The following is a 19,992-nucleotide window of genomic DNA, read 5'->3' as shown; positions in this document are numbered from 1 at the left end:
GTTAAATATTAAACATATTTATTATGTGTATGGGAATAAACAGCAGCTGTGTTACCAAACCCTAAGCCCAAAAATCGAAAGCCAATTTAAAAGCCAGCTTTGTCAGATTGCTTTTTATAGTCATGATCCAGAAGACTAGCTTTGGCATTGAATTGCCAAATATATTTTAAATGCTAGATAACAATTAAAGGGTAATCTAGTTGAGATTTCTTTGTATTCTCTTCAAATGTGATAAAAAAAAAAAATATATCATTTTACACTTAGGTGGAACGTAAAAATAAAATTTCTGTGTGGGTCTTCCACAGCTTGAGGCCACAAATGTCAGTCCGGTGTAAGGTTAGAAAAGGAAGTAAATGAAGCAAACAAGGAGGAAGTGCTGGATATGTTTTGTCAACCCTGAATATGGGCTGCAAGTGTGAATAATTTAGTCTTTCAGACAATAAGCTCATTTTATTCTAAACAATCCGTCTAAACATTCAGTGAATACACAATTCCACACAACAGAGATACTAGAGTCAGATACTAGAATGTTTAGCTAGACTTTTTCTACACTTCAATTCTATAACTCTCAAGCTAAGCTATTAGTGTGCCTCTTAAGGGAGCAGCGAGCTAGATAAATAGAGGGCCTAAAACTCTAGGGAAGAAAAGAAGTTTGCGCGGCACCACAATAGCAAGTCCACCCACGTTGAAACTAGACCTCTGATGACAAATGTGGAAACATCACTGAGCTGAAAATACCTACCAAGTAGTGATAGGTCTCCCATTGTCATTTGAGTCGGTTACTGTCAATAGGTGATGCTGAGTAAAGTCTTAGAATAATTATTAGCAGAATTTAAAATAAAAACAAAAAAGTCAAAACTATGATTCAAGTATATTCTGCTGTTAAGGACCTAGATCATCTCGATCCTTTAAATTAAACTTGTCAGTCTAAGCCATGTTCGAAGCTCAGTTGCACCTTAAAGACATACTAGTCTCTCCCTGGCATCTCAATATCATTGGTTGATTCTACAGCATTCTTAAGTGGACTGATACCCATTGGTTAGTGTCACAGCCACTGCCTTCTCCATTCAGACAATAGCTGTCTTTGTGTGTAATGCCTGACACAGTGTGTGCGTTTCCTCAGCTTCAAGCAGGAATTTCTTTACTGTGCAGCCTCTCTGTGCAGAGGTGATGATGAAAACTTATTTCAAACTGAATAGGTTTTACTATAGTAAAAAAAAAACTTAACTGGCCTGTGATAAATAAATAATGTGCTGAAATAAATACTTCCTCTTCTCTTTGGTTTCCTTAGTGGTTTTTGTTTGTCTGCAAGCTTACTGTCATGACAGCCAAGAAAAAAGAATCTCACTGCGGAACTAAGTAACAAGATGAGGATGTATCTTTCTCAGCTGGCTAGATAAAACCATTTATTATTTTCTCAAAACAAGAGGAGGTGACAGGTCATATGGATGTATGCAAAACTAATATTTCTGGATTCAAGGGTCAGTGGGCATAAAACACAGATTAAAACAACTGGTATTACTGGCAGTTCTGGGTAATGTGAAATTCTTATTTAATGCAACAGTGTCTTTTCTTCTCCAGGGCATTCTGATCTAGCAAACGAGCAAACAAACAAACAAAAAACCTTAACATCTCTAGAGATACATGAACGATTGCCAAAAGCTTCACTCTCGCTTCACCTTCAGCACAGCCAGGAGGCATTTCAGTCTTTTCTTTCAGAAGTCTCAGAGGCATGACACTAATCCAAACAAGGCCACACATACTGTACATCGTACACAAACACTTCAACACAAAAAAATGAAGCAAACCACTGAGGAGTAGTTTGTGGGCAAATTGACTCTGTTCTAAAATTGATTTAAATCAAGGAGTTGAAGCTCTAGAGCTTTCCAGTCCATTGCCTCATGTGTTTCACATCATCTTACTAATAGGACAGTTTGTTCTTAGGCTAGGGGTTGACCAGAAAATATAATGTTCACCTTTTCTGACTTAGTTCAACACATAATAAAATATTTAGTCTTTACTAAATATCACTAATTTAAAACTACTATTGTGGAGCATTCTTACTCTGTAGTGATTAAATATGCTATGTTATATTTTAAAGTTTGTTCAATCAGAGGTTTCTTCATCTCCAGTGGTTCACAACTTGGGGTCCAGGACTCCCCCCAAAGAGCACAGAGGATCCCCTGAGGCCTAGAACATTAAAAGCTATTGTGATGAATGTCCACACATTGTCCCTATTTTAAGAAAAAAAAAGTAACGCTTTAATTTAATTAATTTAACTTTAGCTTTATCGAAGGACAGAACTCAGCCAGAATATGTTATTTTTGGTTAGAATCTCACTTTTGAAAGCATAAAACCAAGCATGGTTTCAGCACGGGTTGGGGAAGGGGGTCCATGGCTTTTTGGTATATGCATGAAGGCGGTCCCTGAGGAAAATAGGTTGGGAACCACTGCTGACGGCCATTTCTGCCAACAGTAGTACTGCTACACACAATGACTGCTTTATAATTACTATTGACAAATAACGGATTCTTCAAAATGCAAAAATAATTTTCTTGTTTGGAATAATTTAGTTATTTTGTTCCATCACAGAACAAAGATTAGTACACACACAAAGAGAGTGCACTGTGGTATTTTGTCATCGCTGTGCTGCAATCGAGCTTGAAAATAACTATGAAAAACACTCATAGCAAAGAGGGCAAAAGGGAAATTGGTACAATAATACAGTTAAACATACATGAATTAACTTAATTTCAGATTATTACTTTCAAACCTATTTTTTAACCTTCGGGTAATGGTTTTAAATCCAACTAGTTCCACTTCTCATTACAGGACAGCTACTTCTGTTCAGTACATAAAGTAAACGTTGCATTATCAGGCAGACAGAGTAAAAGACAGATGTCAAATGTGGCAGCTACAGAAAAAGAAAAAAAAAAAGAATCAAGTAGATGGCAGAGATAGACATGCACAAAAACAAAGTGACAGGCAGCTGTAAAATGAGCACCATTCTGACCACATATGCTCACATGCTCAAACCACAACATCTCTCTCCTCCTGCTTTGATACATCTTGAGCTACAAACACTCTGGGGGCTGGGAATGGGTGCCATTGTTCACTTGGTGTCTGTCATAATTGCCATTCAAAATTAACTGCTGAAGCCTTCACACATCAAATTCACTATTTCAAATGGACTTATTTAAGAACAACCACCATAACGTCTCTGCAGTACTGTTTGAGAAATCAACAGAATAAGCAAATGGAGCCATTTTAAGACCAATCACAATCTCCAGATGTGCTCCGACGTCACTGACCTGGGTTGGGAATTCTCCTCATACATGCGTTCCTTGCCCTCCTTGAACAAACTGATAGTCTGCTTGGTTTTCTTGGTGAGGTTCTCCATGAAGACCCGGAAGTACTCGTTGTCCCCCAGAGTTTCCATTTTGCCTTCGTAGCGAGACAAGATGGTACGCAGGTGCTGGTAGGTGTCTGGCAACAAGTCCAGGATGTAAGGGGGGCTGTTCTTCAGAGCCAGTTTAGGGTTTTGGCAAAGCCGCACCACCTGCAGAAAGGTAGGATGTGAGGGGGAGGACAAGACACAGATACAGATAAGAAATTAGTTTTTCAGGATGTGTGAAAAGAAAAGCAAAGTAAGAGAATTTGAGTTAGAAAATGAACAATGAGAATGAGCAAAGATGAGACAAAAAGAGCATGAGAGAAATGTATCATGTCATTTTCATTCTGCATAGCAGCCATGCATTAAGCATTTTTTTTTTTTGTACAGCTCTTTTCAGTACTAAAACCACCATACTATGCTGCACAGCATTTCTAGGAGGCAATCAGAATGGAATATGCCAACAAAGACAGAGAACGTTCCTTAAAAGCCTCATCAAGCTTGGGCTTTTAGTCTATACATTATGTAATGGAAAACAGAGTAGCAGATTCAGTACTGCATGACATAATTAATGCATAACTGTTGCAATTCTTTATAACTACACATAAAATATTGAGGTTGAAGACGAAAAAGCCGCAGCTGCAGTTATCCAGAGTTTCTGTTCTCATTGTGAAGCTAATTATCTTCAGTTTTGTATTCATGATTTTCCTGCAGAGCAGAATGCTTGCACCATTTTATAAAACTATTATGTCTATATTCTTTAAGCAGACCTAAATTTTATAGTCTTTCAGCATATTTGGAGAGGCTGTTGTTGGGTTTACACTTCCTTGTTACTACTACTACTACTGCACTGGATCAGTCATTTTGTTGACCATTACAAAAACACAGGTGAAAAACACTCTGCCATGAAGGACATGGCTGTAGTCATTTACCACGGAACACACTGATGTCCAACCTATGTTTGACCGTAGAGCTACATAAAGCCCACTTCAGGCTGTCATTTCCTTCTGTAAGCCTGAGCTTATAAAGAGCTTAACTATCAGATTCGGTAGTGACCAAACAATTGCATAGCAGCAACAGGACATAGCTCATTCTTTGTAGATCTGGCCATATTATTGTCTACTAATCATGTTAGAGTGTAAGAAAGAATTATGACAGGAAGAGCATAACAAGAATGTCGTTCTGAATTTCCTTGCTTCTTATTTATGAGTGTCAGCAGTTTGTCATCGTGGGAAAATGAGACTTCAAAGGACTCGATTTAATAATAACAAGAAAAACAACCCACTTTTATTTATGAGTTAATATTTTTCAAACATATGAATCTATGTCATAATGACTTAAGCCTTAGTGTGTCTTTGTCATGAAGCACGGATTAATACCTAAAATGCTGCAAAACTTAAATTATATTAAAATAGAACAGTTGACATAATAATGTAACAATCATTCAGGGCTATTAAATAGGCTGTCTCTATGTAGCTCTTTTCTACTACTTGAAACAGAATTAAGAAATCAGGTGATGAGCCAGTCCAGGTTAACAACAAAAATCATTAACTGCAGCTGCAGATAACTACTAATCATCAACCTTAGTTCTTAACATAAATACCATCCGTCACATAGTCAGAATTCTATCTACGAAAAAATCTTTCTTAGGTTGTATGTGGGCCACAAAGCTCAGACCAACCGAATTATCATCACTGAATTGCAGGCAGCTCCAAAAAGAAGAAGAAGAAAAAAAAAAAAAAGCACTACAGTGTACAGGATATCTCAAACTGGCTAAGACGTGTTTAAAATGCAAAAATGTTGAACCGCTTTCAGCACTGAACATTAATTGTCAGCTTCCTTCTGATGCTTAGGCACAATACACTAAAAGGCCAAAAAAAAAAAAGCGCCACATACTCTAATATTTTGTTGGACCGTTAGAATGCAAGATTAAACTTAAAGCCAAACCTGCTGTGTCCATCATTTGAAGAGATTTTACAAATGTGTGGACTCAACATGGAGAAAAGGAGACAAGATCTTATAATGATATATAGCGTACCAAAGCATCGAGGCTGCGCTGAATCACACAAGATTTCTAAGTGAGGAGAAAACTTTGTGCAATAGAAACCTCCTTTTACATTCCATGGGAGCAGTGTGCTTCAAGCAGACATAATACAAGGATCATGCAGAAGTTGGTCAATGTCATCAAACATTTATTGATTTAAAAAAAAAAAGTCAGGTTCTATAGATCCACAAATGCAGGTCTTCACTGGTTTCGTCTGAAACCAGATAAGATTATTACCAAGGTTACACCTCTAACATCAACACCTGCCACGTTTATACTTGTGCTAAGTACTCAAACTTACACACTAATTCATGCCCACACGCAATATCTGAGAGCTCTCATATGTCTGCTTCTGCTAAAGCTTGTGTCATTAGGTGAAAGTTTGACTGCCTTGAGCAACTGCATTCCACTCCTCTATTTCTGTTCAAGGCTTTCAAGATGATTGTACACCTGGCAAAGACAAGGTAGATTTTCTACATCATTGTTTAAAGTTTAGCTAGCTTGGACAAAAAAAAAAAAAAAAAAAATCAGGTTTGGTCATATTTTTGCTGTAAACCTGCAGAAATAGGGTATCTGCAGGGTTAAGGAAGCCAAATTTAAGACTAAGTCTTTTTTTTATGCCGCTTTGATTAAATTTAAGGTGTTACATTAACAAAATGGTAAAAATTATGGAACCACCTAACAAATAGTTCTGTCCAAACACTTATTGGAACTGACTGTGCAGAAAAATAAACATCAAGATAACTGCTCTGCAGAGCATGAAAGGTCATGCATTAAAATAAATAAACAAATAAAACCATAAATATTACAGTACTAACAGGTTCAATGAACTGAATGCTGAAGAATTTAAGTAAACCCTGTTTACATGATTTGTGTAAACTGAATACAAACTCAATTTATAAGTGAACTGTGCTACTACTTTCACAAATATGGAATGGATCTATGTTCTTAAGTCTTTAAGTCCAGCTCAGCTTCCTCTTGTTTTAATGCACACATTTTTCTTCACATCTCTTCCTCTGTGTGTTTGATTTTGTAGTGAGCTGGGCCATCAAGGTACCGCTCTTTCTTTGAGCTTATTCTGCAAGCTTATCAACAGCTCTAAGTTGGTTTATGGACACCTGCAGCAGTCTGCTTCTTCTTCCTTAGCTGCTCTATGGTTTCTTCTGCAGCTTTTTGCTTCTGTGCCTGGGCATCAGTGATTTTCTTCCTCTTTTGCTCATCTAGATGCACTCTGTATCTGGACCTTGCTGGTGCAGCAGATGCAAGTAGTTCCTTTGAAATAGGGACTTTGAGGACTCCACCACAGACGCTGGCAAAATCAGAGGCCAATCGCTGGACAATCATTGCGTCTTCCTGCATATTGCAGGTCTCTACCTCTGCTTACAGAGAATCCTCTCTCCATCATTGCTTGTCCATGGGACATGGGACACACCTCCTGATAAATGCTGGTTTTGCAGAAGCCTCTCCAATGGTTTCATCATATTTCTCTGGCACTTGGTCAGATACATCCTACTAGGGTCCAAACAGGACACCTGCCTAACTGGGGATACTTTAATGGGCTCTTGTCTTGCACTTTCTGAATGATATTTGACACCATCTTGAGTCAGTCCTTCCTATAACTCCAGCACTGAGAGCTCCCCTATGCTTTTTTTTGTCTCTGAAGTTCCTGACAAAATGGAATGTAATATCCTTAAAGGACTAATATCCTTCTGGAGCTCTGACAAAACGCCCAGTATCCACCGACAGAAAAACTAATTTCATCCTAAATCATGCTAAATTTCTCAAATATTTAACACAGCACAGCCTAATATTCCAAAATTGATTCGTGAATTGTGTGGTTGAGAATCTGTATATAATTCACAAATTAATCACATGAATTACATATTAATCATGATTAGATGAGATGTGAAACACTAACTTGAGGCCAGATTATTCATAAATATAACAGTCAGACAGAACTGCACACAAACTGAAATAAATAGTAAACTATCCAGTGCATGGATATCATTACCTTCATCAACTCAGCCTAGTCTGCGCATCACTGGTTCATCAGTTTGATATCTTCTCAATAGTGACAGCTATGTAGAAATCTAGCTTTCTGAGGATAAAACAGTCTTTCTGAGTTGCTTTAAGGATGCAAAAAGATGTGGTTCCTGGATTTGGTAGCTTCCTCATTCTGTCTGCATCCAGGTGAACGGTCAGAAATGGCCACACCTCCAGGGCTCTCTGCTACAAGTAACTTTTGAAGCCATCTGTGGCTACAGAATGCAAGTGGAAATGTAGCAGATTTAGTCAAAGCAGTGAAGTCCTTCCTCCTTGCTGGCACATTATGGAAGAGAACATGCATGACTTTCAAAACTTTCTGTAGCTGCCACATGGAGAAACCACATTTGCAGGCATTATGTAGGGTGTGGAGGCCACAGCTCCAGACCACAATCAGCTGAGTCCCCTCATACTGCTCACGCTGTTCTTGTTGAACCAGCTCCAAAAACTTCCAGTTTACATTGGGTGTATGTCCCTGGAGACTGAAAGTAGCTTTTTTTTAATCCAGCTGCTGAGTGCACTCCTGATGAAAAACTGAGCATCATTTATCAAGAACATATAGGCAATTTAATATTACTAGTAGATTCTATCACAAATAAAACTTAGAACTGACACAAAGAAAAAACATATATTATCATTGTGAATTTTTAAAAATGTGTTGCTTATATTTGACTTTGTTTTGTTGGGATAATAATATGCATTCTCTGGTATAGGTTACAACACAACTGCAATAATAATGCAGCATCTCTGTTACAAGTGTTAAGAAACTCTTAAGCAAAGAACAAACAAACAAAAAAACTGTCAAGTTTTCCATTTCAAAACAAAACAGCTATAGCTAGACTACATGTAATTCATTAGTGTTGGCTTGTTACTTATTTTAAAGTGATGCTGTAAATCCTCAGCTTTTCCATGACCCATGAACTAGGGTCCCTGGTAACTGAACTGGACTCGATCCTCTTTCAAGTAATGAACATGGAGGTCCAGTTGCGTCGTTTTAGTCATTTCATCAAACATCAAAGTAAAACTGTCTTTGTTGACATGGGCCACAAGGAGTTGAATGATGTAGGGAGCCAAATTTTGTTATGTAGGCTGTTTTGTCTTTATCGCACAAAGTTTTTATTGATTCCAGAGTCGGGAAAAATAGCTTGGAAAATATCTCAGAATCCCACATTATTGTTGCAGGATTGGTGTTTTTTTACACTGTGCAGGCACCACAGTATCTGTCTGAAGGTTAGCGGTTGACCCAAAGTTCACCCTGAGGTCCATTTCTGATGCTGAAGTCACTGCTGAGATCGGAGACTAAGCTCAATTTAGTGGAACTGTTTAAACCGAACAGAAGTGAGAAATGAGAGGCATCTATTTGTGGGTTTTGGTAGCAGCTTTGTGATTCTCGCTGTGCATATGCGACTCTACAGCTTTAACTCCCATTGAACCAGGTTTAAAAAGCTTCTTGCACAGATTAAAGCGTGCCTCATAGCTATTGCCTGGAACCAGTGTTAACCATGTCGTAAATGTTGGATTGTCCAGCCAGCGAACATTAAATTTGTACTTCCCCGTGACTGATGCACTCATTAGCTAATGAAGTGCACAGACTATATCTGAAAATAGTCACCCTCCCACACACACAACCAAATAAACGTTATCGATTCAGCTCATTTAGATCTTACACAAAAATGTAAAATACCAATTAGAAATTTGCCAAATCCTTTCCAAAGATTTCCAAAGAAAATATGGAAATCTTGTTTATTGGATCTGTGGTATTTTAAAGACCTTTGGACTCTGGATTTTTGCATTACTTGTCATTTTATAGCCCTAATTTTGAAAAACACAAATAATTAGTTATTTTCCTGCATTTATGGAAAAAAAAGCACTTTGGTTACTTGCTACATTTACCCACTTAAGGTTGAACGACTTTACATATGCACACACTCTCTCTCACGCACACACCACTTCTGACAGCTTCATCTTCATTTAGAAACAAACACACTATAAACAGCAATAAATTGCCCACAGTGCTCTAGCATTGTTTCCAACTTTTTTAGTTTATCCAGATCAACTGTTGAAAGGTTGCTTGTAGAATTACCAGGAGATCTCCCCTGGAAGCTATCCATTGCAGACCTTCTTTAGAGGAGGAGGGCGGCTCCTGAACTAACTATGTGCTGCACAGCAGGTGGTTTTCAGAAGCGACTTACTGGCGGTAAGTCAGTTCACATTAACAGTAGATTAAATGATCTTAGTCTTGTCCAGAGAGCCATCTTTCAAAGCTTTAATGCTAACCTGTCTGTATAAAAGACGCATTCTGTGTCTGTTTCAGAACCATAACGTTATTTCTGCATCAACTCCTGAAACTCCAGGAACTGGTGCTTGCGTTAACAATAAAAATAAAAAAATAATAAATAAATAAAAAATTGAGCAATTAAAAGGAATTAACATTAACTTTGACAGCCCTATTTTGTATATATATATATATATATATATATATATATATATATATATATACACACACACATATACATATACATACACACACCACTTTGTCCAATGAAGGGTCAGGGGGAAGCTGGAGCCTATCCCAGCACTTAACAGGTGAAAGGCAGGCTACGCTCTGGATAGCCCGCTAGTCTATCAAACGGCCACCACAGAGAGAAACAACCATTCCCGATCACACTTACACCTAGGGAGAATTTAGAGTGACCAATTAACCTAACATGCATCAATGTAGCCATCCCCAAAGATGGAAATATCAGGAACAAAAGAACACGAGAAACTGGAGAAATACCAAGGACTCAAGCAGGAGGTGGAGAAAGCCTGTAAGGTGAAGGCAACAGTAGTAACTGTGGTCATCGGAGCAATGGGGGCTGTGTCCCCGACAGATACCTGGAGAAACATCAGTCATCTCCAACCACAAGAGTGCAGTCTTAGGAACAGCTAAGATACTGTGTAGGACCCTCAAGCTCCCGCGACTCTGGTAGAAGACCCAAGCTTGAGAGGAACGGCCACCCAGCCTACTCAGTGTTTCCCCTATTATATTGGATAAGATAAAGACTACCTAGCCCTCCCAGTGAAATCCAACCCCTCCACTACAGGGTCATCATGAAATGCAACGTGACTTTACAACTAAGCTGTTACATGATGTTTAAATTATTTTGTCATTATCAGACGTGTCATATTCACACCAAGTAAATTGAAATTCTAGAGCAAAGACCAAAACTAAATGACTTAGTTTGGAGTTATTTGAAGTTTCTGACTATAAAGATAATCAAGCATTCACAGCACTATAATACATTTAAAATACACAAATATGCATCTGTGCATCAGTGCACACTATGACCACACGATGAAACACACTGACTTTTGAATAATTAAGTGGTAATATATATTAAAGAAATTCAAACAAAATATAAAACTAAATGTATAAACTTGTCAACTTCCTTTAACCGGAAGACATTGCTTTCATGAAAATATTTGTATTTTTAATTGTAAAGACACGTACAAAAAGTGACTTAAATGTACTTTTAGTCAGAGAATCAAACTTATCTCAAACTCAACAGGCTTCAGCACAAATAATTTAGCACAAAGTTTTCATAAAGTTATTACTTTAAGAACAGGTAATGTGTGCAATGCCTCGAACAAGTTTGATAAAAATTTAACTTGGCCCTGTTAGGGAGGTGTTTCAAAGGAGCAACTGCATCATAACTGTAAAGGTGTTGGTCAGATATATACTGGGCTGTGGTTAAACTTCAGGAAACACAGAGCATTATACCTGCTGCTATTTTAAGGTATCTGGTAGAGTGAAAATAGATGGGGTCTTCCAGCCATTTCAAAAGGTAAGATACTCTTTTTTGTTGTTCTTGTAGTACCCTTAAGCTGTTAGGGGTCAGTTAATAACTAATAAGGGGACAATAACTTGGAAAAGTTAATCTGACTATGCTTGTTGGTTTATGTGATCAGCTGTCAAGCCATCTTCACAGGCCTTCAAGATGCACAGATAACAGACATAAGCTTTGACATTTACAGAGAAAAAAAACCCCCAACAATTTACATCCTCAAACGACTCCACTTTTTCATACTGATGGTGCAAAGTTAAGAGGAATGTGGTTTCTTTTTATGGTTTTACAAGGGGAATTGTCTCTTAACATTGCAGCTCAAATGAATGTCTCAAATAGGAAGAGAAGAGACAAAAAAGCTGTTTGAATCTCACAGGAAACTGGAGGTCAAACTGCTTCTGACTTTTTTCCGAGAAGTAAAGCTGCGAGACGAGTCTCTCTTGAGAAAGAGCACAATTGGCCCAGTTACACAGACACATTTAGTTTTTCTGAATGATTTGTTACAGATTTCAAAGGTTGACGGACAGCCGATTGTGTAGACTTTACAGATACTCTATATAGGAGAGACTTTACAGCGGTAGCAGCAACTTCAGTACGGTGCCACAGTCCACAACATTAATTATGTCATGATATGAATAACACTAGATTTTAATATGCGTTTTAGTGTCTGATACACTTAAGTACCTAAGATACTAAATGACGCGGTGTAACAGTGTGATTACAATCATGATTAGGCGAAGGATTTTAACTACAATGGCAAACAAATGTATTATAACTTTAAGAAACACTCGTGCATACTCCATATTTGTGGGCTAATGTTAAAGTTATGATGCCATAAGAGTCACCAGCTTATAAAAAGCTGACACAAAACAAGAAGCTACAGTTTAGGATAGAAAATTAGCTTAAGTGAGCTAACCACGTCCTCTCCCAGCTGACTTGCTAACCTAACATTAGCAACTACAGAATTGTAGCCAGGAAAGATTAGCTAGCTCGATGCTACTTAGCCGTAGTTAGCTAACAGTCGCTCTGGACATCCACAACATTAGCTAACTGTTAAATATATTTGAGGATAGCAAACCTTGTCCATCAGTTTCCAGCATTTCTCCACTGTCTTTTTGTCCACGGCCCCGGGCTGGTGATGGGGGTGGAGGTGGTGATGGTGAGGCTGGAAGGCATCCTTCATCATTCCGATGATTCCTCCGCCTTTCTTCAGGTTCCCTGCCATGTTCTGGCTCCGCTAGGTTCGGGCAGGCAAACAGGCAAGGCAGGGCGGGGGTCAGAGAGACCGAACCGCCGCCTTGAGTTAGCTCGACCGGTCGATGATGATCCCTTACCCCCCTGCGAGGACAGCGCCCGAGTGGCGAATCCGAGCCAGGGTCCAACGGGGGGTAATCCAAGGGATGAGGGAACTATCCACTAAAGGCTTCCATTAGTTTAATTAATATTAATTAACCAGATAACTGTCCAGATTGTGGCTAAAACAAGCACAACGGCCACTCACACTCTGCGCAAGCAGCTTTGTGCTTCAGCTAGCTGCCCTGCTCACCGTCGCTTTCTACAGGGACCAACGCAGGCTAATTAGCAGAGCACCAGATCTGTCTCTGTTCGTCCTCAGCTGGAGGACAATAGCACCCTTTCACTGTCCAGACGCTTTGTGGACTCGAGTGTGTCCTCTCCTCTTGACAACCCCGATGTTGTTCCCCTTTTTGTCAGCAGCAGCAGCTCTTTTCGCCTGTGCCGCGTTTTGACGGGAAGTTCAGTGGCTGTGTGACAGTGTCAGCGCTCCTCTGCGAGCAGTGGGACTGACGACAGACACCTCTCGTCGAGGTCTGAGAGGAAGTTGCACTTAAAACTGCGAAAGCTTCGCGGTCATAAACGGGAACAGGGGTGAATAAATAATTGTGGGAATGAAACATTGCCCAGTATTTTCTGCTTCCCCAGTGACGTGTACGTACTTTCCTGTACGTCCTCTTCCGTTTATCAACCCCCCCCCCATACACACATACACAGACACACACACATACACGCTCGCGCACACACGCCGCTCCCAGCTCCACGCCTGCTCTCTGCGCGTTCACGATCAATGAATGTACTCGGGTGCGCGCCTCTGCCGTTACAGCATTTCAGAGGTGTTGAATGCAGCCCTGAATTCTCTTTGCGCGGCCTTTGGTCATCCTGATAACTCAGGATACTTTGACAAACTGAAGGATGATCAAAAACGTTTAAAGCAAACGCGCAAATGTTCCCAGTTCAAGTCGTGATTGGCTGTTTGAAAAGTCAATCAACTATCAATCAAGTTGGACAGCTGGTGGTGACATGGCAACTCACGCAACAGTTGCTGAGAAACACTGGCTCATCCCCATGTAGTGTATACAGACAACGACACAGCGAGGAAACATGCCCCCAAAGAAAAAGATAAGAAAGACCAAAAATAAAATACAAATAAAAAGTAACTCTGGTGGTCAGATATTTCTGTGTTTGCTTTTTTTTTCAAAACCCGAATAATATATTTATTGCAAGTATTATTTTCTTGTTGCAGGTAAAAATGACTTAGAGGAGCGGTATCGGGAAAGTATTCAGGATATAGCCATTCTGCAGGATCACATAGGTGAGATTTGATGACACGTTAAAGCAAAACTAGATAAGTGAGTTGTTTTTCTAAAACATTAGATTACCATATTATTAATATTAAGGTTAAGATATTAAGATAATATTAAGAAATACAAATCTCCAACATCACATTTGTGCATGTTAATGTTGAACTGCCCTACTACATACAGTGCGACACAGAAAGAAGGCTCCGGTCTGATAGGACTGACTTAAGGAGACGCATATGGGACATGGAGCAGACGCTGCAGAGTGAGAGACAAGATCATAAGGACATCAGTTCTGGTATGTACAGTCTAAGCATAAATCAAAGTGAGTTTGTCATTTGATAATGTAATTAAAGTGTTATTTTCTCTGGGAGAGAGGACAGAGGACAAGTTTTCCAAGATTAGGGTAATTTTTTTAGGAACAAAAAGCCTAATTAGCAGGGCACATAAGCTGATTGCTGCATTAGCCTTTACATAGTGAACAATGAAGTCTGACATACTGTAGCTTACATGAATGTCACTGTAGACCTCATTCGGCAGTACAAAACCACGCAGTCAGAGCTGACCAAAAAGGTGGAGAGGCTGGAGATGGAGGTCAATCAGCTAAAGAAAGAACTTGGTATGAGCAAAACTAAAACAAATGTCTATAGTTAAATTAATAAAAACATTGAAAAGTGATTACTTCCCTGTATGTATTTGTTTCATGCTGTGTCAGGAAGAGCTGAATAAAGGTAAAAAGGAGCATAAGCAAGTGGAACAGGAGAAGGACGCCATCATAGAGGCCTTGAAGCACAAGCTGGATAACATGGAAACTGACTATGAGAAGCTCCTATATGTGAGCTAAAACACAAGAAAAAACTCAGTTTGTGTTATTGTGCAAACAACATGATGTGTGAGCATTAATTAATTTGTTAGACTATAAAGACTAATGCTTGAATCTCCAAGACTAGTGCACTAGAAGTCAGGTTTGTGGCTTTAGTTGTGTCTCTCCAGTTGTCTTATTCTGGGCCGATAACTGGTTCTATAATAAGGGTCATCCTGTCACCAGTTATATAATCAAATTTAGTGTTGGTCTGATAACAAAACCATGTGATAATGGAAACTTTTAAACATTTTCGTAGCATTATAGAACATAAATAAATTATCAATAAAAGCTGTTGCAGTTTGTCTTTTGGGATATAACCTATGGCAGCTGCCTGTTTGCTACATGGGAAGCAGTTGGATTATTCCTAAGCATTAAATGTCAATATTTAAAAAAGCAAACATTTCCAGTTATTGCTCTCATAATTTGTTTGGATTGTTTGATGTTACTTAACCTCAGAATGTCTGCAAGTTGCATGCACACCACTGCACACTTCTGTTTTAAAATGTCAAATAATATGATCTGCATAGTTGAGAAACCACTAAAGGGAAGCTTTATGCTGTAGGTGATGTCGAAAGAAGGTTTTATCTGTTGTAGGGATTTCAACACGTACAATATTAAAAAGGTTTATAATATCCACAACAATGACATACAAACTTATTTCAAGGTATGTGTTTAGATTATTATTCAAAAACCTGTTGAAAATATTTAGGACATTCAGACTTGAAGGATGCAAATTAGAATTTTCCATTAAGATGTAATGGGTAGGGGATGAGGTCACTGTTCGTTTTTCAGAGGTGCAACATGAGTGGTGAAGCACAGACATGCAAATTTTTAGGGCCCAGATTTTCAAAGGTTAGTGGTCAAGCCTTGAGCTGTGTTATAGGCTGTGATTGTAAGGATAGGATTTTAATATGTCATTATCATTCTTTGCTTCCCTTGCATGACATGGAATCTAATTAACATCAGCTTACTCCTGAAACTAATCAGAGATAAAGGTCTTAACTGGGGGGGGGAGGGATATTAGATTAAACAACTGCATGATTTGGAGGGAAAAATCTCAGGTTGCATTTTAATTTTTACTGGTGTTTTCTGCAGGAGACTCTGCACAGCCTGTCCTCACAGCTAGCTGTGGCTCAACGGGAATGGGTGGACAAAGAAACAATATTTAATGAAAATTATAAGGAACTGCTCTCTGAATTTGGTCTGAACACCCTGGACATTTGAAAGAAAGGACCCTTATAAATGGCAGCAAAGCTTGTTTGAAGTTGTAGCTTCAGCATTTTTATTTATTCTCACTGTGACTGGGAGGAAAATTGCATCAATATCAGTTTAGAATTAATGTATTAGTTTATTAGAGTAAAAAAAAATATATATATATATTTTAAATCTGTGCATGTATTTGGTATGAACCACATATTGTGTGTAATTTAATGTAATGCCCACTAGATGTAGCAAATGACTGCTTGTGGTTGGGGAGATGAAGGCCTGAACATTCAAAAATTGTCAGCTGATTTTGAGAATCACAGTGTGTATTATTCTATAAGTATATGGTTTACTTGTACTGATTATGAGGCAAAACATCTTTAAGTTGAATAAAATTATGTTGAGATTATGTGAATGTGATTTGAAATGATTTTTATTCGGTTAAGAAGTCTGTGACACAAGTTTACTTCAGATATACACATCAGGTTTGTTTTAAATATTGTGTAACTGACTACAAACTGTATAAAAAGTAAACTTAAACATACATCCAACATCTCGTAAGATAAATATAATAACAACAGAAAAGGGAAAATAAGAGTTAGTGATGCAGGAAATATGATTTAGCAGGCCAGAATCGATAAGACTTCAGTTCCCCTGGAGAGGGGGAAAGATAAACAGATTTTACTTCCAAATCTGCCATTTGTGCATCTTTTTCATGGCTCTAGTGCTGCATTTTAGCTTCATGTCTGTGGGTAATGAATCATTTACAATGGGATTAAAATAATTTTGTACTCTAACGACCAGTTAAAGCATTAACTCAAGAGGCCTTTAACTGAAAACTAATATTTTCTCTGAAAAACCACAAGGAGCTGCTCTCCTCATGAGGGTATGTGTTTCTGTTTGTTTAGAGTTTAATAAGGCTGACTGCAGCCACCTGAGTAATTAAAATGAGATAAGCACCATGCACCTATTAGTAAGGGGAACAGAAAATGATTTACTAATATTATGCTTTTTATGATAATCCCTCACTGGAAAAGTCAATATGAATATCTCCCCATCATTGTAACTGGTGGAAGTGGCGGACAATCTTAATCATTATTTAAGTACTTAAGTATATAATAATATATACTGCACAATGCACTTTGCAGTGAGACAGCTTCCAGCTGTTGAATCAAATGCACATGCTATGATTTCCATAGAGCCAAATGTAGAAGAGGTACAACCCAAAAAGTTCTACACATGCATACTTTACTCCACCCAGCCCATCCATGCACACACAACTTCTTTATAACCAGTGCTGCATCACCTGTCTTCATTTATCACAGCAGGAATGAAAAGTGAAGGAAAACACAAAGTAAATGAAGCTCAATTTTTATTTCTCTGAAAGACAAGCAATGTCAAGATGTTTTGGTCAATATGTTCAACAACTGTCAGTGAACAAATGGCTGTGTAACAGCCCTGACAGCATTCTCACCTTGTGGAGAATTCCTGCACTCTGAATACATTTTCTTTCTTATTTTCTTTTTTTTTTTTGTTTGGAGCACAAAAACAAGAATTACATGTCATTTGCAAATGGAAGGGAAAGCTCCATTGTGCACCAGTGTTGCTGTGAATTTTGTTGTACCATTGATGTGGTGCTCATTAGTGGCCTATGTGTGGTGGAAGTGAACAATATACGATCAAACCTTGGGACTTCTGCTGTCAGAGAGGTGTGGTTGCAACCTTGGCAGTAAAATCTGATGAATAGATGCAACAACTGAAGTTAGAAAGTCATAGAAATATACCAAATGTAGAGTAATACACATGGCAGCGGTGATTTAAACAAAGGTTTCATGGTTTGGCTTTCTAGCACTGGACACAAAGCTTATGTTTGGGGTGTTAACCATTATTGTGATGAAATGCACAGGACTCAGTGGACTTTACTTCCAAAATACTTGCACAATAACCATCAACAACAGGGTACCTTGTATTGCTATTTGCTACTTCTGGCAAGCTTGAGGAGTGAAGTAGCTTTTCACACACCTCTGCAGGCACTCAATGCTCATCATGGGCTCCATAAATCCAACAGCAGCAGCTAGACAGCGGTGAGTAGAGATATACTTAATTTATGGACTCGGAGCACCTGAGGCAGAAGGAGAAGCACAAGCATTCTGAACTGAGCTCGACACAGCAGTGATGTTCAGGCGGAGGTGAGTGTCTGTGTGTTATGCTTTAAAACTCATGCTAGTGTGTGCATCTGTTGTGAATATGCAACAGGACATGCAAGAAATGGACAAAACGGATAATCTTTAAAGCTGCAATGGAGAGATTGTGAGGCAGGCACTCAGAGAGGAGAGGTGTAAATCTGAATTCAGCTGTAAAATCAGATGCTGGGGGTATAGTCACCATCCTGAGACTGTGATATCCTTTGAAAATCACACTGATAGATGGACTACAAGTGAGTGGGTGCTTATATAGCACATGAGTGAGTTGTTAAACTCATTAGCCTCTGTTAAGACTTCCTACCCACGCAAATTCTCTTCTGTTCAAAGGATTCGCAAGTGTGCAGACATTAATTCAGTTATGGGAGAGAAATGAGAGGTAGATGCTTCAGATCCTTCTGGCTCTCTCATTGGTTATGTTTACCCAGCCAGTAACCCAAACATCCTTATACTACCTTTCTGCATGAGCATTTGTCACAACAAAGCTGGTGCATTGTCAGAATGTTTTTCTTGGTTAAATAATAAATCTTGAAAAAAAAAAAAAAAAACTACACTCAGAAACTACTCAGCATGACAGATGTAAACAGTTGGAAAGGTCAAATACATCATAGCATGAGAGAAACAAAACCCAGATCCCTGCAGAATGAAGGTAGCTTTAAGAAATGTATTTATAATGAAATAAAAATGTCAACTTAAGAAAATAAAACATAAAATATAGCAGCCAAACCCTGCCAGCTTTCACAGCGGCCTCCCAGAGAAGGTCGCCTAGTGTCTCAATGGAATTTGTTTTAATTTTTACTCTACTGCTCTCTGTGCCTTCGAGGTAATTGGCAATCTCATTCCAACTACGCTTGATTTAGCGCCCCTGTAATGTTTTCAGCATTTAAGAAATTCGCATTGAGAACAGCTAGAGCTTTCAGAATCTCATGAGCTTCTTAGTAACATTCAGTCAATGGATAGAAACATTTTTGTTATAAAACAGCAATGAAGTGGATCTTGTTTTTCTTTGACTTAAGTAATTAGTTAAAGAAATATAGAGAATTTACATTAAATATTTTAGAAAACACAGGGGGATGTGCTTATTTCTGTTATATTAACAGTGTTACTCCTGCAATTAAAAAAAAACAACAACACTTTGGACTATTACTGAGAACCCAGACCAAACTGTATGTACATACTTTTTTGGGTCATAAATGAAAACTGACATTACTGAAAAAAACCACAGAGGCAGTTTAAAGAATGTAACCATGTCTATGTAAATTAATAAATAAAGAAAGAATGATTAAACAGAAAGGCGTCAGTATGGGCACATATAGTAGTTACTGATTGAACAAGTTTTAATATAGCAAATTATATCATTTTCATATCTCTGGCAACAAAATGGACAACAAATGAGGCAAATAAAAGTAGAAAAGAGATGCTGCAGGCTACTTTCATGCAGTGTGGAGGTAGTGGTCTACTTCTGAGGGATGGTGACTGATAACTTGATGTTTTGATTTAAAATGATAGACACATCAGAGATAAGTGCAAGCTGGTGCAGACATGTGAAAGACCTCTGATTCTTACTGTGCAACAGTCAGGTTATAACAACGTAAAAGTTTCAAAGAAGTCCAAGCAGCGATTGTGAGTCATGTACTAGGAGAAGGTAACCGGATCAAAAGTATTCTGCTGCTGGTGGCTTGTGTTCATGGTTTAGTTTCTTATCCAATGTAAATGAAAGCACCACTTTTTCATAAATACAAACCATTTAATTCAAAGTTGAAAACAAATATTCTGATCTTGCTAGTTTCAAACACTATGGAGGATAAAACAGAACTGATTGAA

At 38.4% G+C, this 19,992-nt stretch overlaps 2 protein-coding genes across 2 annotated transcripts in view; one reads left to right on the top strand and one right to left on the bottom strand.

Moving 5' to 3' along the window:
* Positions 1–13,269, bottom strand: part of cbl (Cbl proto-oncogene, E3 ubiquitin protein ligase) — a 41,835-nt gene extending 28,566 nt beyond the window's left edge. Inside the window, exons 1-2 of the mRNA XM_041994155.1 lie at positions 12,384–13,269; positions 3,312–3,559 (exon numbers count right to left, since the gene is read on the bottom strand). Of these exons, the coding sequence (XP_041850089.1) occupies positions 3,312–3,559; positions 12,384–12,530 (395 nt within the window). The 5' untranslated portion in view covers positions 12,531–13,269. The remainder of the gene's footprint in view (positions 1–3,311; positions 3,560–12,383) is intronic.
* A 433-nt stretch (positions 13,270–13,702) lies between these two features.
* ccdc153 (coiled-coil domain containing 153) lies at positions 13,703–16,198 on the top strand. The gene is made up of 6 exons (XM_041995640.1): positions 13,703–13,754; positions 13,845–13,914; positions 14,079–14,197; positions 14,426–14,518; positions 14,604–14,734; positions 15,860–16,198. Exons 1-6 carry the CDS (start codon positions 13,703–13,705, stop codon positions 15,986–15,988), a joined length of 594 nt encoding a protein of 197 aa, XP_041851574.1. The 3' UTR covers positions 15,989–16,198.
* Positions 16,199–19,992: the final 3,794 nt, after the last annotated feature.

This window comes from Melanotaenia boesemani, chromosome 9, assembly GCF_017639745.1.
Source record: "Melanotaenia boesemani isolate fMelBoe1 chromosome 9, fMelBoe1.pri, whole genome shotgun sequence".
NCBI lineage: Eukaryota > Metazoa > Chordata > Actinopteri > Atheriniformes > Melanotaeniidae > Melanotaenia > Melanotaenia boesemani.
Note: the sequence above shows the minus strand (reverse complement) of the source record. Positions and strands in the feature narration are given on the sequence as shown.

Excerpts from the sequence above, each read along its gene's own strand:
- ccdc153 (XM_041995640.1), top strand. The coding sequence starts at position 13,703 with ATGCCCCCAAAGAAAAAGATAAGAAAGACCAAAAATAAAATACAAATA. Across the intron at positions 13,915-14,078 it reads ATTCTGCAGGATCACATAGG|CATACAGTGCGACACAGAAA; the intron begins TGAGATTTGATG and ends ACTGCCCTACTA. Across the intron at positions 14,519-14,603 it reads TCAGCTAAAGAAAGAACTTG|TGCTGTGTCAGGAAGAGCTG; the intron begins GTATGAGCAAAA and ends GTATTTGTTTCA.